General features: G+C 42.1%; 1 protein-coding gene across 1 annotated transcript in view; it reads left to right on the top strand.

The window, feature by feature from the left end:
• ITGA9 (integrin subunit alpha 9) overlaps positions 1 to 18,469 on the top strand; it is a 230,939-nt gene that overhangs the window by 42,876 nt on the left and 169,594 nt on the right. Inside the window, exons 14-15 of the mRNA XM_075053853.1 lie at positions 2,871 to 3,025; positions 9,887 to 10,047. Coding sequence (XP_074909954.1) covers positions 2,871 to 3,025; positions 9,887 to 10,047 — 316 coding nt within the window. The remainder of the gene's footprint in view (positions 1 to 2,870; positions 3,026 to 9,886; positions 10,048 to 18,469) is intronic.

Here is an 18,469-nt window from a genome sequence, read left to right as displayed (position 1 = left end):
TTTAAGCAGAACCTTAGACATGGATGGTGTCAAAGAGTGCACAATCTGATTTAAACAGCTTAGTGAGGGATGACAATACGTAGGACTCCCAAGGCTCTGAAGAAAACAAAGGGTTAGAGCCAGAAGATGTGTTGCATCTCAGTGCCTCTTTAGAAAGGTTGCTCTGAATTTGTGAGAAGTCTTTTTTTATTGTTTTTACATTTACATAAAGTAAATAAATTATGATTTAAGGGAGTGCAGTTGAACAAAGAGCCAGCTGTGTATGATGCCAGAATGTAATTTTGCAATTTATAATGGGACACAGAATGAAATAGGAGTCTTCAGGGAAATGAAATATGGAGACATTTTAAATGCACACAGGATTTGGGCTGCTGTTTGGATTGTATGAGCTAAGTGCAATTGCTTGTTTCATTTGATGGAGAGAGGTGTGACAGCTTGGTTCACCAAATTATGCAGGTGGAAGAGTTAGAGTAGGAGCAGGTTTGAGATGCACAGACTTGAGGAAGAGAATAGGAAGTTTGAATTTTGCCAGTAGCTTGGTTGTTACCCTTGTTAATATTTAATAGAAAAATCCTGTCAATACCTAGATGTCATTAGAAGTAGAAGTCACTAGGGACTCCTGCATTTTAATGGAAGATACAGGGATGTGGTGAGACTGGCAAGATAAATGCTGGAGCTGCAGAACAGATGTGCCAGCCTCCTGCTTCCTGTTCAAGACAAAAAACTTGGCTTTTATTTCCATTTGAATCAATTAAACAAAGCAAAAAGAAAAAGGAGAGGGGGGAAGAAATGCTTTTGATGATCAGCGTGGCAGGTGGTCAAGTCTTCTGAAGACTTTTCTGTTCCTTCATCATGCATGCAGAGGAAACCAATTGCTGCTTCTGTGAAAAGGTGTGCCATGCCCCAGATGGGATCTTGCAGCCCCACATCTCCAAAACCGCTAGAAAGAAAACTGTGCATTTTGCTCCTCCATTGTTGTTACTTGCGGGAGGGAAGGCAATCTGAAAGGCTTCCTGTGATGTTTAAAACAACAAATATTGCAACAGCGTGGTAAGCTCTGTCCACGTGTTCAGTCATGCTTGTGTGTTTTCGAGGAAATTAGCACATTACCGACTGACTTTGTGGGCAGCCTGATTAATTACTGCTACTGCCATTTTACAGCATATCCCTCTTGCTGTTTAGATCCAGATTAGGATAAAGAAATCAGCTTTTTCTTTTTTTTCCCCCCCCTTACCCCTCCAGAAGCCTTTGTGAAGTCCTGTGGCCAAAACCAACAAATGTTTTGCCAAGTGATATTAAAGGCTTTGGTGGAAGCCGCGGTGACTTGGGGCAGATCGTCATTGTTGTATTGCTCGCGTGTGTGTATGGCCATTTGACAGCACATTGGTTTTTTTTCCCAGTGAATAACCAAGCGAGCTAATGTTAAGGAAGAATCACACAGTGCTTCATGGCTGGAGAAAATACTTTTTTTTTCTAGGAGAAATATTTTTCTAGATCAGTTATAGCATTCGTTCTTTTATGTCTCCCCAAGCATTTGCAAAGAGTTTTTTCCAAAGGTGTGAAGTGATCCTAGGAAGCTCACTCTTTTTCTTCCCCGCCCCCCCCCCCCCATTACTGTATATATTTCTAGGTTTAGCATTTATCTTCATCCTCCATCTCAAAATGCAAACTTGCACTGTTATTTCAGGCTGTGGTAAAAGAGTCTGAGCAGCTGTCTCGGAGATTGATGTGAATCTTGTTCCAGTCGATATGAATTAGGTGTAACCACAATCCCCACTCTCTTCTCCCCCCTCTTCCCTGCCTCTAAATTAAGTGGCTTGTAGAGTGAGAGTCCTGAAGTGGTTTACTTACGTGGTCTGGCCTTGCACAGCTGCTGGGACTACCTTAGAAGTGAATCTGCTGGTTGTTGCACATATTTTTACTACTGGAGTTGCTTTTGGAAGAACATGTTCATGTTGAACATGTACAGAATTGAAACCACAAAGAATAACACTCGATGAATTTTTGGGCTGAAGTCCTGTGCTGAGGACGGCTCAGGAGAGCCTGGGTTTCTGGGCTGCTTTTCCCAACCAAGCTGGTGGGGCTTCTGTGTTGTGTGGGAGAGGAGACTCACCTGGGCCCTGATGGCACTCGGCTTGCTCTGCAATTCTGGCTGAGGTCGTCTTCAGCCAGGAATAGTCATAGCAATAATCCGGTGCTGGAGTTGCAAGGGTAGAATGCTTTCTTTCATAGTGCACTGAGTAACTCCTGAAACAGAGTTCAGCAGTGTGAAAAGAGTATTCAATCCTTACCACTCATTGGGACGGAATTAGCCAAACATTCCCTCCTCCAGAAAACATGAATGTGGTGTTTATTGTCCCTCTTATACTGTCAGAAAAATTATGTATGAATCCATCTCATACCCCTGTGTCCCCTCCTTGACTTTCAGGTCACAAATTTGACTGTAGACCATTCTCTGGAAACCTAAGGTCTCTGCCTACCTGTTCCTCACCATCCAGGCTGCTTAGCAAGCAGTCTCACTTGCATGAGCTTGTTGTCCTCGGTTGCCATTGTGCTAATTTTGCTATCCTGTTACCAGGAAGGCCTTATGCAACTTTTACTGGAGATGGTTATTATATATTACCAGTTTCCCCAGCTGCCTGCCTGCAGTCTGTATCTGAGCACTGAACTTCAAGCTGATGTTATGTTTTTTGGACACTAGTAGTCCTTGCCAGCTAGGTCAAGTGCTAATTTATCTTACAGTTCAAATGCACTCTCTTATTTTTCATGTCTGCTTGAAATTGTGTAGTTTACCAAATTTACTTTATTTTCCTTTGGCTGAGAACTTCCCTCTGAATGATCACTCAGTTCCGTTTCTCTGTTATCTCCAGATCCAGGCCTGTCATTACCATGGACATCTCCATTTTCCTGCCTGCATCCATCAATATCACAGCTCCTCAGTGCCATGATGGCTTGCAGCCAGTGAATTGCCTCAATGTCACAGCATGCTTTCGCTTCAGTGGCAAGCGTGTTCCTGGAGAAATAGGTAAGGTATCTGTGCCAGCCCTGGGCAGGGGCATGCTAGCGGGTTGACCTGGAGTCAAGGGCTCCCTTTGAAGTCAGTAACAGAGCTTTTATATGAAATAAGTTGTTTCTAGGTGAGCTGGGCTATACAATTCCAGAAAGTTGGAGGCTCCCTGGGAACTTTTCTTGGGCATGTTTTTGCCTTCTGATGAGGCTGATGTAATACTGGGGCAGTTTCTTCCTCAGTGAAAGGAGGGAAATGTGTCCTTAGGCTTACTGCAAGGACAGAGAACACAGAAGCAATTGATGTTTTCTAAGTTCATATTCCCTGTTTACCTCTTGATAACACATTTCTGTATCCATATCCTTTATCAGTGTTATCAGAAAGCAGGTGTTGTTTGCTTTGGATTAATAGTTTTTGAAAGTCTACAAGGAGCTCTTGAAACAGAGCACTATAAATCTGAATTCCTACCAGACATAAGCAAATCCTTTTCTGTGCATCAGTTTGCCTGTCTAAAAAAATGATTATAAACAGCCCAGTATTCTACTGATGGCAAGAATATCTTCCAGGTTAGTTAGTCTCTGTAAAACACGTGGAGTTTCTCTGATGAGTGGAATTGTGTAAGGTGTGTAATTGTGCAAGCCTTTACATCTTGGCTGCATTAAAATATTACTTGTCTTTTACATCCTAATGTTTACAAATCTTAGATATTCTGTGAAGTGGTATGGGATAGATACAGCCTTTCTAAATATTGTGAGGTCTGGGTTTGTTTAGTTCAGCCATGATGTTTTACCTTTGCCATGCTTTAGGAATGGCAGAGGACTTGCAGTATGCTGCTCAGGGAAGATACCTCAGCCTCACAGTGTGCTCCATCTCTGCAGTGGGTCTGGTGAGGAGCTGGGAGAAGCAGTGCCTCCTCCTGCTCTGTGCCCCAGCCTTTCTGAGAAGCTAATGGAGAAGGGTGAGAATTGCAGCTGTGCATCCCAGTATGCAGAGCCTGCTGCAGTATTTGGATTTTAAATGAGTCGGTGAAGAAAAAGGCTCCTCGCTGCTTCTCCTGCCATTCACATGCAGTGAGAACTACAAGATGCTTGTTGAAGTTGATCTCTGCAGCTTATCACTTTGTCACCTGAACAGCTCAAAAAAGTAGAGTTGCTAAATTTGAGATTCCTCTGGTTTCTGACATATTGGTGCAACTGAGACTTCTATTTTTGCACTTTTTCCTTCCGTGTAAATGATGACTCTCAGCAGACAAATACATGCTTTGATAAAGTATTTTTTGTACTGCCTGCTACTCTCTCAGTTAAGGAAACACTTATCTCTGAGTGCTCCAGGGGTGTTAATTCCTTTCTGAAAATCACTGAATAGATTTTCTGAATATCTAGGTTTTCTTATGTTCCTGGGGGTACTGTTTAAAATGTTTCCTTTGCTTTAATTTCATATCTCTGGACCTGTGGCTAGGAAGTGAGCTGCCTTTTTTCCAAATCTAAATATGTGTTCCCCTTGTTTGCAAAAGACCTATCTTCCTGCTTCATCATGTCTTGTAAGAGCCAGTTGAGTTCCTCTGTGTTGTCATACAAACTGTACTCCCAATGATTTATTGTGGTGAAAGCACATGTGCATCTTCTTTGGCAAGTAAAATCCATCTCATTACAAGGAATTTTTTTACTATTAAGTAAATGATTATAAAACTTCCAACAATTGTCCTTTTATACAATGCTTCTAGCAAAGTGATTTGTCTTGAAAACTTTGCAGCCAGAACTATCTGACTGTAAAACCCCTTCGGGATATGATTTGGATAAAATAAATAAGCTTTCAGTTTGTTGTCTTAACAGCCGGGCCATCTTAATTATATTGCAGTTGAAGGGTATCAATTAATAAAGGGTGGAACAATTCATGGAAGTATTGCAACGGTTCCTCTCCTGCGTGGTTAAATGGGGGGGGGGGGCGGGGGGGAGGGTGGGGATGGATAGTATAACCCTCTAAGTACATCGTTGTCCACTTCAGACTCTGAAAGGCATATGGGGGTGTTGAAATGCTATGTCAAAGTTTTGTGGCTAAAAGTGTTGGATTGTCTCGTCTTCGGATGTCGGGGCGATCTGTTAAGTCAGATGACGAGAACATAGTGCTGACTGGGAATGCCGCTCCCCTAAGGCTTGTGAGCGCAGATGTTCAAGACTGCTGCTTACTGGTGAAAAGCTGGGCGTTGCTCTTGCTTTTGGGCAGCTGAAGTTTGTCACCTACTACACAATGTTTAGAAAGTCAAGTCAAGCTGAACATACAGGCAGCATTCTACGGCAAATGTGTGTCTTCAATGCTTATTTGAATGTGTGCTTATTTTGTTAACTGGCATGTGAAGGAAAGTCGTCTTCATCTAGTACTGCCTCACACTTGCATATAGACCTTCCCTGCCCTCCTGTTTTTCCTCTCTTTTTTTCTTTTTTTTTTTTCATCTAGTCATAGTTGCAATACTACCGGTCATGTAACAGCTATCTGAGGATCTGTGTTTATTGAAACTGCCAATGATAGTATAATTCCCATCCATTTTGTGGATACTGTGTGCAGACTATGGTCCTCAGAAGTATGACTTTATTGCTGAAATGGTTTCGTCTGAACAAAGAGCCGTGCCTAAGTGAAGCATGTGCTCTACAGTGTATGCCAGGCATTGTCTGACTCTTCACTCTGACAGAGACAGCCTCCGGTACATCTTGGATGTGTGAGAAATACAGCTTTTTAAGTTTCCAGTATTTCACCTCAGAATCTCACTCAAGCTGTTCCTCCGTCACTTGAGGGGTCATTGCTTTGTCTCTCCTGGGGTGTCTGTATCTGCAGGAAAGGCAGGGATTAGAGAAAGGCCTTTCGCAGCCTGGATAAGCAGGCTTCAGCCTGTTCAGACCATGCACTTCTGGGTGACCAGGACAAGAAAACATGCTGTGTATCAAGCGCTGCTGCTGCATTCATCCCCACAGGAGAATGGAAATAAACTTGTGCCCATGGTCTGGATAATTTCCTCAACAACAACAGCAACAATAATAGTAATAAAATTCACCTAATTCTTACACTGGGAGTTTTAACTGGCTATGAAATGAAGGGGTTTGGGCATTTGGCTAGAGTTAGGCAGATGCGTTTGAAACTTCTTGAAAGTTTCTCTTTTACTATTCGCTTCAGGTGTGCATTGCTTGTGTGTTGATCCATTTCTAGGGTAGTCTTCATGTCCCAAATACTGTTGCCTGAAAGACTAGTGAGAGATTTACTGTGGGATAATGGATTGCTTGACATTTTTGCTCTGTTTGGATACATTTCTAGGACTGAAGAAACATGCCTGATCCAAAACCTGATGAAAGTGGATGCTCCTCTTCTTATCTGTATCCTGGTGTAGTTTGGTGCAGGAGCGTTATTTCTGTCTCTCACTTTTCCAGCCCGCTTGGATGTGGACCTAAGACAGTGCTACCCTCTGAATGCCTCAGAAGCAGGGATGCTGTAGGGATGTGTTGTTCAGTGTATGCCTGGAGCAGTGAGGATGGCTCCCTAGTTGGAAGCTAGGGACAACGCTATGAGGAAGGATTTGAAACAAAGTTTGAAGTAAGGGGAAAAGGAAAGCTGTTTGGGAGAGGATGGGGGGAATGTCCTATGTATGTTGTCATTTGCTAGGGCAACTTTTTTTTAATACTTTGTTACTTAATAATTTTCTCTGCAAGCAAAGTTCATGAATCATTTTCTCCTTATAAGAAGGCAAAGAAACACATTCCTCTTCCAATAGCTTTTTGTTATTATTTAGTAAGTTCTTCATTTTCTCCATGTGGTGCCTTCCCTCTCCCCCCACTCCACCAACACCACAAATCAGTACTATAGCTAGTAGTTTAACAAGCACTTACAGATGTGCTTATTCCTGCTGAGCATTTTGCTGCCTGCTTTTTGTGTGCTGTAGCATCAACTGAGTGGGAGACAAAGGGATGCGCTGGGCAGCTCAGGGTATGTAACCCCTCCATTAGCACAGCCAGCTGCTATTCCTGTTCTAGCCCACAGGATACTGCTGCTCGATTTCAATCCTTCCTCGCTCCTCTATGCTTCAGGGCTGCCTTCAGCCCTGTGAGGGGATGACTCTTGCATTGTGAGTACGTATGTGCCACTTAGGATGAAAATCCATTATAAAATGCCTTCTGCCATTTACTTGGTTTGTCTGTTACTGGCTGCAGTAACTTGCCTGGTCTGCTGGCTGGTGGTCCTCTTGCAGGTATGACCAAAAATTTCTCAGGGGGAGCTGTTATTGAAGCTTTTAGGCATTTAACTTCAGTTACGGAAAAGGAATAGTCATTAGAAAAATCAAGCCCTTCATCTGAGCTCATGAAATCCATGCCAGAATTTTATTTTGATCATGTGAAGTTGGGTGGGCATATCCCCAGATGCATTTCTAACCAGACCTGCTTAAAGCTGCTGGACAAATATTTGAAGGCATTACCCGCAAGAGTTAATTTGCTAGCAAAATCTTGTCTCCTGATCTCCTACTGGAGTGAGCAGGAGGAACTTACACCACCAGCAGTGCTAAGTTTGGCCAGTTATCTCCCCTCCCTGGTTGCTTTTTGGAAGCAATGAAGCTGGGGAAAAAAACCACCCGAAACTCAAAAAAACTTACTCATGATATTTCAGTTTTTCCACTGATGTGATATCATTGGATATAACATAGAAACAAGTTGTCAAAATAAAGGGGAGGTGGCGGGGGAGGACGGGAACTGTGCTGCCTGATTGAAAACATCCACTGCTGTTTTGGAGAGACAGTAGCTGGGATCGCTTTGCTCGGAGGCCTGGTACAGGGCGCACGTTGGGATGCGTCTCTGCGCCTGCAGCGAGGAATTGTTCAGTGTCAGTAATACATCGTGCTTCCTTTGGAGAGCCTCCGAGCCTCCCCAGGTGCCCCTGCAAGATCTGCAGCCCTGCCTTCATTTGGTGCTCCTCCTTTGAAGAGGGCTGCATCGCCCCCTGAGGCTTTTTGCCTCTGCCTACGCAGGGCCTGGTTTTGCTAACGGGTTTTCTTGTCTTTATTCTTGGGATGCGGTGCAGATCTCAGCATGTGTGCATGCATGTGAGGTCTTGAAAGCGGAAGGGAGACAATTGGGGATGGGTGTGGGATGTGCACACTTTAAAGAAAGAAAAGAACATTGAGAGAGACTGCTGGGATTTTAAACAGACTAAACCCTGTGTTTCTGTTTAGGTGGTGCTCTTTAGTGGGACTGAGCAAACACTACTTCAGTGAGAGTTTTTTGGTGCTGAGCTTGTCAGAATTTGCAATGCTTTCAAGGCATTGTCCTTCTAAGCAAGTTATGCTGCCAATGCAAGCGGAAAAAGTTCAGGTGGAGCCCTGTGATGGTAGTTAGGCTGATTCCTCAGCTGTGGCTTTTGTTACTACCTGGGGTATGTCTCTAGTTACATTGCGTGAACTTGTGAGTGAGCTTTTCATCAGAATGCAACACAATGCAAATGGAAGCGAGGTCTGTTTGAATTATGTGGATTGTGAATGTTCACAGAGACTTTTGTACCAAGTTTTACAATATCATTAAATAAATTCTTCAACGTAGTGAAATTTTGATGGAGAAATGATTGCAGGTGGTAGCATTGGCAGCAGTGTTAATTTAGCAAGATTAGGATTTTCATGGATTTAAAAAAAACCCAAACAACAAACCACCACCACAAAACCAAATAAAACCACAACAAAAACCCAGCAAAGACCCCTTGCTGAAATTTGGTATTGAATTACTCAGTCCAGGAATGTGTTACATTTACATTGATTGTTTATAAAATTCTGGCTTTAAAAAAGTTTACATTTATCAGGAGCATTTTATCTGGTATCAATCATTTAGGACTTAAAACACAAATAAAAGCCAAAGCAGTAATTTGGCAAGCACCCTACTTATGTAATGAATCAGCACAGGAGCTGGTGCTGGCTGTTGTTTACAAAGACTATCAACTAGTTAAGCCATTTATAGTGAGCCAATCTCATGGTATTCCCATTATTGCCTTGATAGCAGCTGAAATCATTACAGGTGGTGGGTCTGTGATGAGTGAAAGGACCTTATAGCCAGTGTTTCCCTTGTCTGTAGACAGCAGCAGAACACGTGTTCATGCTTCGTTGCAGTTTCATTGCTCCTGTTGTTGCATTTACCAACAGGAAAGGTATAGGCAGCTTGGTTTATTCAATCACTACAACTACTTCAGGGAACAAATGAGTTTTCTTTTGGGCACAGATACATCCAGTCACAAACCAACCGATTGTGTTAAGCTGCCTATCCTGTAGAACAGCAGGAAACAGGATTTACAGAGATACAGCTCATTAGTCTCTGGGTATGTCTTCTATAAACTGCCAGGGATGTGTAACATCTAAGAGGGGGGATACTGAGTGCAAGGCAGCGACCTCTAGTTAAGGTCTAAATGCTAAGCTGACTGCAAATCAACAAAAGTAATTGTCAGGAAGTGCCACATCCTGGTTGACATTTGCATGGTTTGTGCTGTTCTAGAAGGAAAACAAAGCTTGAGGTTGCTGCTGCTGTTTATCTTATGTTTTTGCTTTTTCTGTTAGCAACATAGTTTAAGCATCTTTTATTTTTTTTTTTTTTTAAGTGTGTGTGTCTAGATGTATTTTTACACATCATTTCCTATGGGAAAGGATGGGCTGGGGAACATAGTGACATGAAACCTGGGAGTATGTTAGCAATTGGATTTGGTTTCATGCAGCCACAGGAAATGTAGTGATTGATTGAGGGCCTGCATGAGTTGACCTTTCTTCAAGCACACATGCCCCGGGGGCAACAGGATCCATTGATAGGTGGCTAGAAAATAACTATTGTTCACTGACATCCTTTGTTTTCTTCTTCTTCCTTTTTAAAACAGGTTTGAATTATAACTTGACTGCTGATGTGGCAAAGAAGGAAAAGAGCCAGCAACCCAGAGTTTACTTTGTGACTTCTGGAGAGACAGTGGGCCAGATCACAGAGAAGTTACAACTATCGTACATGCAGGAAAAGTGCGAGCATTACCTAGCATATGTCAAGGTTGGTTCATTCCTGTCCTTACATTGGCCTCACTGCAATTCCACTCTTGGTTTTGTTTTTTTTTTAAATATTCAACCAATTACAGCAGTGCTGCTTGGCTTCAGATGTTCTTTGTTTTCCTGACAGGTGGATGAAGTTTTTTGGGTGGAAGCTCAGAACTTCTTGCTTGGCATGATTTGTCAGTCTGAGTACCATTGGGCCTTCAACACCTGGTGCCAGGAATATGTATTTTATTTAGTTTTGATCAGGCACATTTGCAGGGCATTTCTTTCTTCTTTTGGCTTGGTTTGTTGCTACACTTGTAATACTCAAAATAAGGAGGCAAAGCTTTGTTTTGGCAGGAGCAGCAGGTTTAGTGTTTAGTTTTGTGTAAGGTCTGACTGCTCAAGGGGCTGGTGATGCAATCTGCATGGGAATGGCAGGATAACATGGGGTCTGTCCTGAAGCAATTGGGCTCTTGGGTTTAAAGAGTACCCTGGATTTCATCTGGGCTTGAAAATAGCAGTGGGATAACTTAATTTCATACGTGTCATGGTCCTAGGGATACAGAGTGCTTTCCAGACGTGCTGGGACATAGATAAGGTCTCTTCTTCCTGTGACAAACTCTTGGTCCAGGGTCTGCTAGGACTGTAGTTATCTTCGCTTGGTAGCTGTTGTTGAAGAAATGTCGTCCAGGTGCCATTCTGTTTGCAAAGTAAGCACAATAGTTTTCTTCTCAGCTGAGAAATTTACAGAATGGATTTGAAAATTATATAGGAAGGAGATTTATCTTTTAAACCATGTATGTCTCACAAGCACTAATCTGTATCACTAATCTAGATGGCAGTATGAGGCAATATGGTGGTGTGGCTGAGTTGCATATCCTCCTTACTGAAGGACATATTCCCATAGTATGACCTAAATGCAGTGGATATCACTTGGCACTGTCTTGTTTTGAGAATCAAGCAGGTCCAGACATCCCTAAATGTATAAACTTTTCCAGGAAGCTTCTTTGTACCTAAAAACTGTGAGAACGGGAGATAAAATTAATCCTTTGACTTTATCAACATTTTGTGTGTGGCTGTTGAGAGAAAATAAAATAAATAAAGGGACCACCAAGGAGGAAATGATGTTCTGTTGTGTGGATTTCTGGGAAGAGTCTAGGTATCTTCTGTGTTTTTTTTGTTTCTGTAACAACCTTTACTTTCTGTTGTGGAAAAGTTCATTAAATAAAATGTAGACATATGAGGTTACCATTACTTAGAAAATGTGGCTGTGAGTTTACAAATTCAGGTCTTTCTCAAATGAGCACATCTGGTTAAGCTTTAATGTATTGAGTTCAGATGAAAAGTAACATGTCCCTTTCTATCTTATCCCAATAATGATTTCTTTCACATTAGTCCTGTTGTAGTTTTTGGGTACTGCGCAGAATTTGTTAAAGGGCAACACATGCCCAGAAAACTATTTTATTTATTGTAACATTTCTAGCTGATGTTGGGAATGCAAAGGTAAGAACTATTTTTCTGGGGAATTCCTGGGAAATTGACTTTTATAGGCAAGAGAAACTTTTAAACGTGTTTAAAAATACCAACAACTTAAAGCAAAACAGCTGGTTAACAAACAAGGCTACTGGCTTTCTATATGATGTAAGCAGCTATTTTTCACAGTTGGAAGAATAGCAGGAAGTGGTGTTTGTTCGTGAAAGGGAGAATGCGAAGTAGTGGAGAAAGATAATCCCTGTGCTTTCATGGGAAAGGTGATATGATCCACGAGGCTACATGTCATTAGAAACATCAAAGAGAGCCCTGCAGACTTCGGAGGATTGGAAATGGGGTCATGATCTTTCACTGCTATCCTTAAGTAACAGCTAGTAAAACAAAAACAAAAACCCTGAAAACCAAAAAAACCTTCCCAAACTCCAAGCGGAAATCTCCTTGATTGCATAGTTTTGTGATGAAATGGGTGATAAAAGACGTGGGCTTAAAATATATGAAGTATTTCACTTAGGCTTTCTTCCTTCCTTTTATTTTACTGTATGCCTGATGAATTTGCCTCCATGGAAAATTGGGTTGTTTACAGTTGCATCCTTAATCTGTTTACTTTATTATTGTTCATTTGAATCCCCGGTGACAAATAGGTTTATACGGTTACATGACAATGTCAGTTCTGGACTGCCTGTGATCAAGGACAGAGAAGCTGTTTGGACTTGTGCATGACCTCATGTTCTAGCTTGACAAACCTTACTAAGTAAACAAGGTGTCCAGTCCAAATGGCACACAGCAGAGCTCTAGGTTGTGTTAGTTAAGTGAAAGTCTGTGCCGTGCCTTGCTGGATGACATTGTCTTACAAACATGTAGTTCTAGCATGTTGGAGGCATAAAACAGAAGGACTGAGAAAAGTCATGGAAACACTAGACCTATACAAGCTTGCTGCAATTTCTTTTGACAGATTTGATCTCAAGAGACCCGAGTGAAACAGAGCACTGAAAGAGTTGCAGGCTGCAAATAAACTGATAGACATAATCATTATATTGTTTTGCAATCGATAAGTCTCAATGTTTTGAGCTTGACTCCTTTCCTGTTTGTGGTCCCCTCTCAGGACAGGAGCTACTGTTCTTATCGCTGCTAATGAATTTGAGTATTAAAGTCTGTCATTCTTCATAACTGTGTGACTGATATAAATGGATCTCAGAAGGTTTGTAGGATATGTGTAGCTCAGACCTTGATCTTGTACAAGGCAGGCTACTGAATTACAGTTCAAGTTAGTAGAATTATGGTAATACATGAGAAAGTGTGTTTTTCTGTTTGAGAACAGAGAATGAAATGGAAATGCTTTGGGACTTCAAAATGCTTTGAGTTTGGTTTTGTAGTGGGCATGGGGAAGTAGAGGAGAGATGCAGTTTTCTGATTCTTCCCCTCCACCCCCAGGAACCTGTTTGATGATTTCTCATTAAGAAACTTTAATTCTTCAGTGTACCCAGGCAGTAATTCCAATACTCACAGCGCCTCAGGTATCATCTGCAAAAGCTGCATTTGTTTTAATTTAAAAACCTTTGGAGGTTTGACGGATATGTGCAGTAGAAAATGGACAGCTGGTGCAAGTGGATATTAATTGTGAAGTTCAGGAACATTGCTGCTTTTCTTATGTGGGTGCATAGCAGATCCCAGCTGTCTCCTGGGAGGTGCTCTGCTGCTGGACAGTTCCTTCTCTGGCCACCCAGGGATCTGATGCTGCCAGTCTTCATCGGTGATAAAACTAGTAACAGGAGATAAATACATTATGTGGTAAGCTTCCATCAATTTTGCTGGAGGAAAATGAAGCAAAAGTTTAAATCTGATAAACTTTTTTTTTTTAATGGATTTGCTTTTTGGTAGAAGGAACAGCAAACAAACGTGAGAAAATGGAATGCGGTACTAAGGAGCAGAGGCACAGAAGTCGGTAGAAACAGAAAAGATGAAGAAAATAAGTGGGTTTGGAGGCTTTACAAGTATCTCCTTAAACTTGATATCTGGGCCTGCAGCTGAAATGTAAAGTTTTCTCTTGGGATCTACACTCATTTGATGGCGCTCAGAAGACTTGAGCTGTGTGTTTAAGACCTGCTGTGATCAGGGCATCAGCTCTGAGGAAATAGTTTCCCGTTTCCAGTAACTGCCCTGGTTGTTTCCTGCTCACGTGGGCTCCCCTAATATTTAGGATAGATTTGCCTGTGGATAGGATGAGAGAATTTGATGCAGACAGCAAAGCACCTTGTGCCTGCAGATTTATGCAGGGTCATATCTTGTCTTCCTTGATTTATCACAAAGGTGTAATGGTGATGATAGTGAAAGCCCATTGTACGATTCCTGCATTTATTAAAGCAGCACTGCCTGGTTTCGTACTCCACTGTGGGCTGGCCAGCTGGGCTGCCTGTTGCTACCAGTCACTGCTGTTTGTGTGCAGAGTGAACGTTGTAATAGCTTCAAACACCATCAGCAGTCCTGGCACATGATTAAACCAGACACAGCATTTATTTTTTCCAGAGATCTTTATCTTGGTGACTGTCTGGTTGTTTTAAGCAGTCTCATGTTGCTCATCGTATTAACTCTTAATGGATCCAGTCATAGCTTATGGGGAGGATGGTGCTGAGAAGCAACAGAGGAGTGGTGATACCAAAGACTTTTCATAACCATGTGTAGGTGAGAAGCTTGTGCTGTGTTTGTACAGGCACGTTTGGAATAAAATGCCACTTTTTCAGCAGAAATTGCACAGCTGTTTTGTTCGCCACTGAATTCTGTAGCCAAAACTGCCTTTTTAGAAGTATGTTTCTGGCCTTTGTCTGCTGTGCATCACTGTTACCTCAGGTGTCTAAAGATGCTCTGGGCTGCTGATCTTACACAACTTCATCTCTAGCGCTTGTCAATTTTAGTCACTGTCTGTGGTTGCGATTGTTTCTGCCTCTGTAGCTGTTTGTTCTTTTCTGAGGGGGATGTGTGTATTGAAGTCTTTTATTCTAGTATCTAGTATTATATCTAGTATTATAGTAACCTGTTTTTTTCTAGAGTATGGGTAGCAAAGCATTCAGTCTCACCATCACATGTGATGCAGAGATGGTATAATTTTGATCATTTGCAAGATGAACTTTCTTCTGAAAGTTGTCTGCCTGTGAATTAGCATGTCTATGTTAAGGTTTGGCTGGTGGTGTTACAGGATAAAAAGAGACAGCCAGAGATGCTCCAGAGCTTATAATGAAGTGTGGTGTTGGTTTTTTGTGGGGTTTGGGGGGGGGGGGGGTTTGTTTTTTTTTGTTTTTTGTGTTTTGTTTTTTTTTAATGGGACTCGTTTCTCCCATACTGTCAATGCGGAGCCTTTTGGAGGGGAGGGGTTATCAGCAGAGCTTACTGCTGAAGCACTCAAATTAGGTTTGGTGGCTCCAGGCTGAGCCTGGTTGCTCACATATGGCGAGGTCTTTCCTGGGATGCTGGTGCTGCAAGTGATGGATCGCGTATTGGACATGGACAATAACCACTGCTTTGAGGAGGAAGAGGTGAAAACCAGTCCCTCAGCAGGGGCAGTTCCTCTCGGTAGTGACCTATCTGGTTCTGCTCACCTCTCCTTGGGAGAGGAGAGAAATCAGAGCAAGTCAGCAGCTAACACTTGAGTCAGAGACTCCTTCCACAGCAGCAACAGCTATGAAAACTTAGTCACAGTTATCTAGAATTTCACAAGGTTTGGACCACTGGGCGGAGGGAGTAGTGACCTTTTCCAGCTTTCAGCAGGAAGTTTATAGTTGCTGCAAGAAAGACGAAAGCTGCTGTGTAGTTTTGCCAGGAATGATGACTGCAGTGAGATTCAGCACTAAGACCAAGAGCAGAGTTGACATCTTTGGGTTTGTTCCTTTTTGATGTTTCATATCTTTTTTTTTCTTCCCCCCCCCCTTTTGCTGAGCCAACTGGAGAAACTGTAAGGCTGAGCCAGATGCAGTCATAGCATAAGTTCAGCCTTAAAGGGCTCTGGGATAGGTTGGGTGATCATGAAGCGCAGAGGTTTATTTACAGAAGCATACTTTCTGGAACAATTCTGTTTTCCAAAACTGCGCAAAGTGTGCTCATAATCTATTAGCACAGGCTGTCTCCCCTCCAGCAGAGCAATATAAATATAATCTTAGCAAAATAAATACAGTGTTTTCTGTTGCCTTACTCAGTTGTAAAGTGATCAGCCCTCTCCTTTCAGATACACCCTGACCAGCACTGTGTAGAGCTGTCTCACCTTGAAAAATAAGGCAGGGAGAAGAGAAGCTGCATTTTTTCCTGAGTAGCTCATATGGGCAAGGGAAGAACAGTTGTTAGCTGCATAACTCTGGGTTCCTTTTCATTGCCTCTTAAGTACAGGGATTTAGATGTACCAGAAAGAGTATTAGGAGTTGGTGGGAAGACTGACGTCTTTCAGCTGAGCTTTAACTGTATCAAGACTTAAATACTATTAATGACCATGGAGTTGCCTTTGGCTTTTCCAAAGGTTTTTGCAAGGTTCACCAAAAGCAAGTAAGATTGTCTTTCAAGGATGAGCTTATACTCAAGTTCGAAACTGTCCTACACAGCGTGGCTAAAATGAAACTGCAAATACACCTGGCATTAGCATCCTTTCAAGGTGGCCTGTGCTGCAAATAGTTAAGTGCTGTAAGATCTGCTAGGGCTGGTAGTGCAGCTACATGGGAGAGCAAATTGCAGCAGATATTGTGCTATTAACTGCATGGAAGTGTTTTACTAGGCAGTGTAGCTAGTAGGACTGTTTGGTAACCCCAAGGGTCTTGTGTCCTGAGGCCAGTGGGAGGTTTTCAGCTGTAAGCTGAAGGCAGAGGTTTTGTCCAGATTTCCTCCTCTGCCCATCTTCCCAGGTATTCAAAGAAGTAACTTTTTTTTCCCCTCACACTGATAGATAACTATCTGGCAAATGACTCCTCCCTTCTGGTTGGAGTTCTGGAGCATCTCTGAGTGTTTTCTGCTTTGTACAAAGCTTGTCCATTATAAAAACAATGAAGCAAAAAACCTCATCCCATTTCAAGTTTTAGCAAGGTAACTAATTTTGCTTTAGTTCACTGTTGCTTTTCGACTTTTGCCAGCATGCATGAAAAAGGCCAAGTATGTTGTTTATGGCACAGGCAGAAACTTGGTTGCTCTGGTGGAGCTGCTGTCAGACAAGGTGCCTGCTTAACCATATTCATGAATCCAAGGAGAGAGATTTTTATGCTCCCCAAATGAAATAAATATAATCTTGAGTGAGACTCAGTCAGTAGGCTTACAGCACAGTGGCTGCTGAAATTCTGCTTTGCCTACCTTGTATTTCTTTCTACCTGCCTTTTTTAAACTGTAATGTTCCCTGCTAAACCCTAAAGGGATCCAAATCTTTAATCTTGAGCCCTTTGATAAACCTGTCCCTTTGAAATATTCTGTAATGGGAAAGAAATAAAATTTATTTTTCAAGTAGAGTTCTTAAGTTTTAACAGAGTTGAGAATTACTTTTATTGCATGTAAAGTCTTAATGAAGCATGACACTTCACTGCTGCTCTTAGACATTCAGTAGCAGGTATATGCCTGGCTTTACTGTCTGTCCACCGATGCATTTGTCTGATGCTGTAGTTCCTCAAAAATATATTTCATTTGTAGACTAAATGTTTTGGAGACTGAGGAGGGACAGATTTAGGCCTGGATGGAGCATGGCTCTTTTAGGGAGGAGGATACCAGAACCCACGGTTTGGAGAGTCTGTCCATGGGGCTTTTGTCTGAGAAGAGTCATTGTCTTTCCCAGTGATGGCACTTTCAGGAAGTGAATGGCCAAACAGAGATAAAAGAGGTGCTGCACTTTGTGCTAGGAAAAGTCATTTCAAAAGGCAGGTAATGATGGATAGGAATAGTTTTGCTTTCGCTGGCACTCCTGGTTAACCAAAGAGCTTGTTTTCTCAGGTGGAAAAAAGCAACAAAGAAGGCAACACTACCATTTTAGAAATTTTCTAAGCTTGTTTTTTGTACAGAGTGATATAAACTAAACACATGATGGCAAATTGTGCTGTAAAAGTTTATTAGTACTTCTTTGGGACAAATTTACACTTAGGGGGAATACGCTTAATGCTAGAGTATTGCTGCAGAAAATTACAATAGGGAACAGCTTGTTTGTCTTAGTGGTTTTCCTGTTTATAACACATGGAGGAATATCAGTCTGTGCGGTAATCTCGGACACACACATGTACACGGTCGGCTTATCCTGTCCAAACTGGGGAGTGCCTAAAATTATCACCCTTTCATTTTGCTACCTTTAGGAAGGAATGAGCAGGGCACTTCATCAGGAAACATTGGAGGCAACTTCCAATAGAAAACTCCTCTCTAGGCTAAAAAGAAAACAATTAATTTTGCTGGCTGTGGTTTCTGGGTGTGTTCCAAACCTATAACCTCCTCATAGTCAGAACAAACTTGAGTCTCCTGGGAGACTCTTACAGATGCTGTGTTTGGTTTGGTTTGGATGGCAACACGTAACACTAATCCAGTGCCTAATTCATATCGAAAGCGCCTGACAATATCTTTGAAGAAATGTGGGAGTAATAGGTTGCAGGGATAGAGCTTTTTTGGCAGAAAATGCCTTTTCTCCCCCACTACATAACTTGAGTTGTAGAACTTAATTAATCTTGAACATCTGAGGTCCAGAAACAATTGAGGAAAGGCCCATACCCTGTGCTGTTACCCTCACCCCCATGCACCCGCTGACATTTCCATATGCAATGAGGTAGTTACAGATGGTATGGTTGTGCTGGTGATCAAAAGTTACATTCTTGGTCATAGGCTTCCAGTTTGTTGCATAATTTTAATTATTGATTCCCTTTGTAGAGCTCTGTGACCTCTCCTGGAGTCCCAGTTATTTTAGGGAATGTTTAGCATTCTGTACCTGGAACCTGCATGTTGTCATATGCTAGCTG

Source organism: Buteo buteo, chromosome 2 (genome assembly GCF_964188355.1).
Source record: "Buteo buteo chromosome 2, bButBut1.hap1.1, whole genome shotgun sequence".
Lineage (NCBI taxonomy): Eukaryota > Metazoa > Chordata > Aves > Accipitriformes > Accipitridae > Buteo > Buteo buteo.
This window is presented reverse-complemented; position numbering and strand designations above follow the sequence as displayed.